The sequence below is a fragment of the Tripterygium wilfordii genome, chromosome 14 (genome assembly GCF_013401445.1).
Source record: "Tripterygium wilfordii isolate XIE 37 chromosome 14, ASM1340144v1, whole genome shotgun sequence".
Lineage (NCBI taxonomy): Eukaryota > Viridiplantae > Streptophyta > Magnoliopsida > Celastrales > Celastraceae > Tripterygium > Tripterygium wilfordii.
The window spans coordinates 9022083-9031376 of NC_052245.1; the positions used below are offsets into that span (position 1 = coordinate 9022083).

At 36.6% G+C, this 9294-nt stretch overlaps 1 protein-coding gene across 1 annotated transcript; it reads right to left on the reverse strand.

Moving 5' to 3' along the window:
- Window positions 1–1383: 1383 nt before the first annotated feature.
- LOC120015288 (high mobility group B protein 15-like) lies at window positions 1384–8026 on the reverse strand. The gene is made up of 6 exons (XM_038867644.1): window positions 7824–8026; window positions 5135–5213; window positions 3658–3823; window positions 3456–3575; window positions 2238–2650; window positions 1384–2133 (listed from the first exon to the last, which is right to left on the reverse strand). The coding sequence occupies exons 1-6, from the start codon at window positions 7991–7993 to the stop codon at window positions 1687–1689; spliced, it is 1395 nt and encodes a 464-aa protein (XP_038723572.1). The 5' UTR covers window positions 7994–8026; the 3' UTR covers window positions 1384–1686.
- Between the last annotated feature and the right edge of the window lie 1268 nt (window positions 8027–9294).

Here is a 9294-nt window from a genome sequence, read left to right on the forward strand (position 1 = left end):
GTTCATTTTGCAAAAAGTTTGATTTTATTTGAGTTGAAATCCAATAATGTGTTGCTGAAAACCATGATTGTCTGAAAGAAGCATGTCTAAAATAGTTGAAATCTAGGGATTTCATTTACAGTCATTTCTCCTGTTGTTAAGTAGTTCGTTAGTAAGAGAGATATTTTAGCTAGATAAGCTCAACGGAGTTCATGAAAATACAAAATTTGTAGCCTACATGTTCCTAATTTGTCTCAAACACATATCCAGCAATTGCACGACAATCAGAGACCAACCCTAATTTCGTCCTACACTTTCAAGATCAAGTCACCTTCCCATATTCAGTTCACCAGAAGTATTAAGGAATGCCAACCATCAGCCCATTTCCCACAAAAGCAAGCATAAGGTCTACGTTCCATGCAAATGGAGCAGTCCATGTGTGCTTAGTGCTACAGCAGCCTCCATGAAGAAGAACCACGACCTAAGACATACACTATGATTCCCATCACTTTGACGATGTTGCGGTTACATAGGGATTTGACCTAGCAATGCAAGCAGTAATAAAGCAAGCGGTTTATTTTGACATTTATTGTTTTCTTAGCATGACTCCAATCAATTATTTTTAACCTACTAATTTACTTTTAAGCCTTCGTGGCTATGTTTATTTTATCTTATAAACCACATTCTTCAACACATTCCTAGATGTATTCTCAATGAAAGTCTTAATGCATTCTAGCTACGTGTTGTTTTCATTCTGTTCTATAGAACCTCTCATTTAGGTGTTATCTTCTATTTCCTATTTTTCTCACTTGACCCTAGATCAATTTTAAGTCCTTTTTAGGTAGGTAACTCTTGAACCATCAATTTTGTGTTCAACTGCACAAAGCTCGTTGGTGACCGGTCAGGGTAGTGCACAAATTTCCATATCAAATAAATCTTTAGACTAACAGCAAGTCTTGACACGCTCGCAACACACATCATCACATCTTAGGGTTCAACACTCCTGCTCAAGCGAATCGAAATCGGAGCATCTCCTATCCAGCGCAGAAATGCTCCAACAACATGAAAATACACTGGGTGATTGTGATAAATACTTATTTGTGTAAGTGATTTTGTGCATTGTACGAGTTGAGGACTCATTCTATTACTGTTAATTTATTGGTGCTGTAATAAGTTCCTTCGCATATTCCCTTGTTGCTAGGTTTGTAACAAAACGAAAATTTGCAAAATATAAAGGTACATTATAGCTTTTGCCTAACATTCAACAGTGCATTTGGGGAAGCAAGCTCTTGCCTAGCACCTGGTTGGTCTTCCAGCTAATCCAAGTTCGATTCGCACCAGGGCGGGTTGGGTGTCTGGGTTTTCTTTGGGGTGGATAACAACATATCATGCAACCAAAAATGCTTCATTACCATATATACCAACAAGGATCTGAGTGAAGAAAATCAAATATTAATTCACCAAACATTCTAAAAGACTGGCCAAGTTCAATAACAGCAACAAAAACCACCTCCACTACAAAATTGCCAGAAGCCATCCATAACTTCTGCAACTGTGCTGCCTCGAAAAACCTAGAGAAAAAATACAAAAGAAAACAAATTAAAAGGTAACATACCATAAATTAAACTACCTTTTACTACTTCTCCATCCCTAATGGTGTTTCTTCCTTCTTATGCAAGTAAAAGTTGCTTCCCCAGCATGTCCATTTCAAATTTCTTCTTCTTTGCTAGGCAGCAATGATTCTTTCTCTGTCTCAGTCATATTGTCAGCTAAGTTTCCATCAACTCGCTCATCTTCTACAGCCTCTTCTTCCCTGTTGTGCAGATCAAAAGTAGCCTGCTCAGCTAAAGCCTCAATACCTACATTGCTAGATGCAGCACCTACTCCGATTCCCAAAGACGTTTCTTCAATGATTTCATCATCTTCAGAATCATTTCCGCCAGAAATACTCTCATCGTCCAGGGTCTGAGAATCACCTCCATTGGTTACCTCAGCCTTCACATATGTTTCCATCATATCTACTACTCCTCCGGGAAGCCGCCGTTGTAGAGGCACAGCATTGCTGATGACTTGACCAGTCCTCAATCTCTCCCTGTAATCCTCCATTTCTGCTCTGTATCTTTCCTTATCTTTGATGGCTTTCTCCTGATACACCTGGATAAGGCACACACGAAAGCATACTGTAAAAAGCTAAGAGTATTAGAGAAGAACCAGGTTCAAATAGAGGTACATTAATTGGTTTATAATATCGTCCTCACCGATTTTTCAGGTTCTTGTAGCTTATTCCATAATTCACCGATCATTCTGCTGATCTCTCTGTCCTTGTTAGGGTGAAGTGGTTTAAGCCTTGCATGCTGTTCAGCAAAGAAGAAGTTATAACCACTTCTGTTAGGCTTTGGATGAGCAGGATCTCTCTTTCTTATCTCGCTTTTCTTCCTTCGGCGGCGACGATGCGTGCGAGGTGCAGTACGAGAATCATCACCATTGTTGGCCAAAACGGAAGAATGTTGTGGCAGTTGCCATCCTGAGTTCTGTTGAGTGTGATATATTACACCTTTAAGCTTCTTTGTGCCTACTGTAACTGTAACAAGGTAACCGGATTCAAATTTCCCGTCAATGACCCCTACCACTGTCGTTGCGGAATTTGCTGATGATGCTTGCCCTGGTGCAACTAAGACAAAATGAACAATGAGTAATCAATCAGTCCCAACCCATAAGAATTGGATGAAACAAGACATGGCGACAACAAATAGGCCATTAAAAGATATTTCGAGTAGCTTCCATACATTTAGTACGACAGATAAGAAGAGAGAAGAAGATAGAGAGGCGAAGATGAAATCTTTAAAGACTTCAGGGATGATACCACGACTTTTCCGCAGTCGAATAGAACAATCAAACCAAACTAGTTTTCAAATTTTCTGCAACATTAAAGTGGTCCCAAGAAAATGTCCGAAGAGATTTACATATCCATAAAATGGCCTCTTGTAGTAGAGCATCTGTTACATTTCACTTAATTGCTTCGCAGCAAAGATTTTTTGAAGCCCGGTTGCTATGCTCAAAACTATTTTCACTACTGTAAAGAGGACAAATAGCATACCACAGAAACTTGTTTTTCCCACAGAATCCTAACCCAGTGTCTCCATAAACTCTCTCAGTAAATTTCATGTGATTCCTCGTGTACATAATAATAATAATAATAATTCTGAGCTCTGACACAAATGAGTACTGAGAAGGAAGACCCATACTAATGTTGAGCTTGGCGTTGCCAGTATTTCCTGCAACTACTTATTTTCATTAAATATCGTGCAGTTTTTCTAGAAGAGGGTAAAATGAGAAACGCCAAACTCGAACCTAAGACTATATTTCTCAATTTAATTCTCGTCTATGCAAAAGAAAATTGTAGAGGTCGATAAATCTTGAAGAGAAAAAGGAATGGGGTATCTGAAAGTACAAGTAAAAAAAAGAATAAAAGATACCTCCAGGCAACTCTGCTGCATTTGTACGTGGTTGATAGGTAGCTGATGCTTGAACTTCGCGTGATGGCTGTATGGTCATTTGTACTGGATGCGGTGCAGTAGATGCGCTCTGCGAGGAATCTACGACAGATTTTGTGGTAATTATTATGCAAAAACCCACAACATCAATTCACAGAGAGTATATAGAGTTCATTGCACATACCAGTAGGCATTGGGGGTGTCCAACTGCGGGCTTTGAAAAAGTAAATTTGTTCATAGTGGTAAAGCAATGAAAAATAATATTTGCGCAGCACAAAAGATGCATTTGTGGCAGTAGAGGGGAAGTTGAAGGTAGCAGTCACTTCTTTCCATCTTTTCTCCTTGATGATCTGCAACAGCATTAGTAACTTTCTAATCAGATAGCTCAACATTATTAAGACTCGTACAAAAAATAGTGGTACATATAGATAAATATTTCTCATCAATAATATGATATGAATGCAAATTTTTCATAAATGGTAGTCCAATGCTACATTACATGGAAATCTAATCATCCAGAATCAGTAAACTAAACCAATCTGCAATCACTTTGTTAGGTCATACACACAAATATCCCATTTTAAAATGGTGGTGGAGCGGAGGGGAGGATCTTCTTAAAGAGGAAAGTTCCTATATTACAATGATTCAAACAAGATGGTGGTTTCCTTAACTATTGATCTCAAATAGGGAATATCTTTGCTGATTTGACTACGTTATGGAGTCATGGGATTGCAGATCACTAGTATCAAGATATTATTTTAAACTTCCCTCAGCAAACAGGGGAGAACCACTAATGAAATAACTTATAGAACAGAACGAAATCTCTTTTTGATAACAGAACCTAGAAATGTAAGAGCTCAGTGAAGTTTCTAATGAGTGGAGAACATGGAAATATTAGGGAGAAGTTTTCCTCATTAAATGCCATGCAGTCAGAGACAGAGAGGGAAACGGTGATGCGACTCATGGGATGGCCCCTCTAATTGTAGGCTTTTCTTTCAAACACTGACAGAAAGATAAATAAAAAACAATGATAAATATAAAAGACCATCACATACAAAAGCAATTAAAATATATTTTAAAAGTAGAAAGATCATGCTTACAACATCAGCTCCAGTTGAAAAAAATATAATACTGAAGGAAACATCTAAATATTTAGCATTTATCAGTGTCCCCGTATCATTGTCACAAAGGCAGTGCAAGCCAGAGAACTATTGACTATGACAGCATAAGAAATTTCGTGCTATTCATATCACAAAAATTTAAAGCATCAAATTGCGAATAGTGTGCTTGTACAGATGATTGTATAGGTTACTAGTTTTCATTTTTTTTAGCATGCTTTATGGACTAAGGAAGACAGAAAATCCATGACACAATTTTGTAATCTACTGTGAGGACTTTGTAGGCAATTTATTTTTCCTTCTGACTCTGATCAGCATTTTAGTAGAGAAATAATTTCCCTAAAGGGACTGTTGTGTATCATCTCAAAGGACAGTATCAAGTCTTCATGTGTTAAGTAAACAATATGTACCATAAAATAAAACAATCCACGGAAGAAAAATAGGAAAGATAAAGCCAATGCATTATTTGTACTTAAAACTGGACATGGAAAAAAACGAAGAGGATAGAGAACATTGCAATAGCTATACCTACTTTCAGATTACCTTGTCTATGCCACCACGAGAAGTAACCACCACAAAAAGTTGATGCAAATCCAACTCTTTTCCCCCTATGATAGGAATCCTATAACACAAAGAAAACAGACAGTATAACAAATTGTTGATAGTGAATCAAAGAGGGAACAAGTAAAACTAAAAGACAGTGGGTTCAATGTTGTTGCCATTCTGTATAGAAACATCCTGTCTATCCCTTGAAGAGATCCACACAAAGATACCACAAATAAACGAAAGTGCTTCCCCACTTGCAATTCTACTTGGTTGGCACGCCATTCAGCTCACTATTAGAGCCCTATATTTATTTCTACAAGCATAACCAATCCTGTGCTATGGCTATCTTTAATCCAGAACCACTATCGTAAACAAAGTTTTGATCTCAATGATGCTCATGCAATTCCTTATAACTAGTAGAATTTAAAATAGCATTCCCGAAATTATCTTCTTGTTTGTGCTGCTAAAATACCACGTGATGGACATGATCAACTGGCCTTCTCTAGAATATATTCTGCAAGACGATCATCATCTCTGGAAAAGTGCTAAGTAACCATTAACTATAGAGTATTTGTTCTTTGCCACCACTCCTGGTTGTCTCAAGTAACTATTGATGCATGCATTATTGCGAAGTAAAAAATATTAATGAATCAATGATGCCAAGAAAACCTAAAGGTAATTCTTACACAATTCAGGACCAGATACTGATTTCTTGGATCAGTCCAAGGAGGTCGACTTCTGCCACACCCACAATTCATAACCTTACCCTCTACAACTTTTTTAAGGTAAGTACGCTCCACAACTTATCCTATCATATATTAATCTGAATCCAACTTCATAGGCTGCAGCGCACCATGTATTCACATATGAAGCCCAAATCGTCCACTATCATAAGACCAGGCAAATGAAGCAGTAAGCTAAGTGGATGTGAGGGCTTCCTTTGAGGGACAATCCCCTAGAGAGGAAAACAGGGAGCTAAAACAATAACAGAACCAACAAGCCTTACTCCAAGGAATTGAGTCCACCTTTATGTGTCATTGACAAAATATATTACACTTGTTTTCAGTCTTCCACCCATTATCTGCATACCTGACAACCTAAACACAATTCATAATGCATCCATGTAGTCTAAAAGAAATAGAAAAAATACTCAGATTCTTTCGGAAACTGAAATTCCATTAAATCAAGTATAAGCTGATTAGCGTTAAAATCTTAGTCATTTGACCCTTCAAATCCATAATGAGGTCCAATCTTAACAGAAAAATGAAATGTTCAAAAAATAAATCTAGACCAGCTATATTTGAATACCAGATGGTATAATACAAAAATCTCTATATCCAGTCACATGTGCCTCTAGAATGAAGAACAGTTGCGAATAGATATAACCACTCCCCGATATTACCACAAGGGAATCAGTGCACAAAGTTTTGGGACCATAACAACTGGTGTCCTAGGACTAGGAATCGGCTAAATGTGTACTTTCATTGCAAGCCTAATGGAGTTTGAGGTATACTTCATCAAAAACCAGGGCAATGGCCTTCGAGGCATATAGTGTTTGAAAAACCAGGCCATCTATTGATTTCGGCCGAATTTTTGCTCCAACATGAATCAGTCCGATCAATTGTCATAGGATGTTTCACTGTGGAAATTCATTATGACATCAAGAGACTTGTTAGACACGTCTATTAAATTGACTGAAATAATTTAAGAGGTAAGAGATGACAATCTATTACTGAGAAATGCAGTCAGATCCAGTTACTCCAAACCTTTATTGCATTGTTCAATAACAAGACTTGGAACCACCAGTTTTTCTTAAGCTTTAGATATTTTACATGCCTGCTTATGCAGTAAATAAATTAAACCTTATGATAAGCAGAATTTAGTGGCATTCTCTACAAAATCCCAACATGTTAAAATTTCGCATTTCATGCTAACCCAGAGAGAGCTTACCATGAGAACCCAATTTAAGGCCAATAATTAATTAAGAATTGTACCCCTTGTTAAAAATACTAAAATAGATACAATTCATGGAATTCTTTTCAGACAAGATCTTAATAAACAATAATTTTTCTACTATTGGAAAGTATCACAAAATGCATGATTTGAAAAATTCTGTTCTACATGTAGTTTAAATTATTATCAAGCAATGGTAGCTCATGCCATTTTACAAATGGATGAGACCAAAAGAAACACTCAATTTCTACTTTTAAAATTAGAAAATATCTTAATGCATGATTTGCACAGTTGGTCCTAAAGCCTAAACAGAGTTTAAAAAAAACTTGGTTTAAATTGCTATCAAGCAATGGTCATTCATCCTCTTTCAGCCCGGAGAGATAATGACCCAAAAAAATTAAGAAAAAATTATCTAACTTTATGAATCCCAAACTTAATTAAACTTGTTCCATTCAGTTCATTTCAAAGCTTAAAGTCAGCTTGATACTAGGTGAAACCAAATAAGCCTTCATGCCTTTTCTGTATCCATCTCTAAAGTACCATGTAAAGGAAAACAAACGCTACACAACGTATTTCTGTTGCACCGCTATAAATATTTACAACAACTGAACACACCACAGTCTTATGTTTTTTGACATCTTACGGCAGGTGTGACTAACAACTTGAATGATTAATCAATAACAGTAAGAGGGATGACAAGTGGAGCATAAGATAATCAAAAAGAAATTCTCACATGAATTTGGTACCCATCGCAGCATGGAGCTTCTCCAAAGTATCCATGAAAAGGTTATCCAAGGCCACAACATCCTCATAACTTGCAATAGGTTGTGGGTAAGGGATGTAGTTTAAGGCTGCTACTTTCATAGGAAGTGGACTCTGCTTGCTCAAAGATGTTGATGCCATTGCTAGAGTTTCACCACCCAAATGTCTTCTTTTTTCTCTGTTCAACCATGAACTACAAAATTGTTACTTACCATCTCCATTATAACCATAAATGCAAGCCAGATTTACCAAAAATTAGAGAAACATAATTAAGAGAATCAACAAACAAACAGCTCTTGCACGTTCAAGAAATCCAACATGGAAAGGAAGAAAAAAAAAACACCACCTACCAACAGAACCAAGTTTACCAACAAACAGGAAAGTAATTAAACACCATGCAGATTACAGATGGCAGTTGAGAAGCAAGAAATTTGACAATTGACATTAATTGAATAGTTAACATAACAATGACAACCTCACTTGATGTAATAACTCTCACAAATAAGAGTGATTCGGAGTCCAAGAAAAGCAGCATAGCTGTCATAGCTATGAATTCCTCCGTAGTACCAAGGAACAGAAACTACCCATCAAAGCTCAGACCTTTTCAAACAAGCAGGCTAAAAAGGCAATATCCTTTTAGCTCCTGTGCTCCTTTTAATAAAGAATCAATCAGATAGACAAATCTCTCTCTCTATATATATATCTCTGTCTCATGAAGTCTGTCCACAGGCCTATCCCTATAATCCTATATATTGTACATCATCCATATCTTCCTGACATTCTTGAGATACGCAGATATCTCTGATGGGTACTGAACAAACGTATTAAATAATCTTCTTGTCACTCTCTATCCATCGACGAATCAAGATTCAATAGAAAAGAAAGCTTTTTAACAAAATATATGAAGCAAAACCCACGATAGGCAAAATACCCACAAAATACAAAAAACGACTGTTCATTATTTTATTCATTCCCACTGATTAGGTTTAAGGAATAGACTAATAGACTGTTGCTATAGTTATGGTTATTAATCTATTGGGGGTTGCTGTTATTATTTCTTACATAAAGCATTGTAAAAGAAACTCAGATGAAGAAAAGCGGACAACAGAGTTTAAATAAGAAAACATAAAAGTAGCCCTGAATAAAAATAAACAAAGCAAAAACTTACCTACCAAGAGTTAAAAGAGATTTGAGCATGGAAAATGCAATGACATTCAGGAAGAAACCTTATTATAAAACCAGTTTGTGTTGGTTATGTGTCTCTCCCTCTCCCTCTCTTCCTCAATCTCTCTCTCTATTTTTGATATATTTAACAAATTCCTTAAATGTTGCTGAGAATAGTGAAGAAGAAAAATCTTAACCATAAATGAAAAAACTTTAACCACAGAATAAAAACGATCCCTATTCCCTACAAGCCAACCAAAAAGACAGCAAAGTCCTCA

Bases quoted from the DNA above. Each gene is read 5' to 3' on its own strand.
- LOC120015288 (XM_038867644.1), bottom strand. From the start codon at position 7,993: ATGGCATCAACATCTTTGAGCAAGCAGAGTCCACTTCCTATGAAAGTA. The intron at 5,214-7,823 runs GTGAGAATTTCT...TTTGTGTTATAG, and splicing joins GCGATGGGTACCAAATTCAT to GATTCCTATCATAGGGGGAA. The intron at 3,576-3,657 runs GTATGTGCAATG...AATCTGTCGTAG, and splicing joins GACACCCCCAATGCCTACTG to ATTCCTCGCAGAGCGCATCT.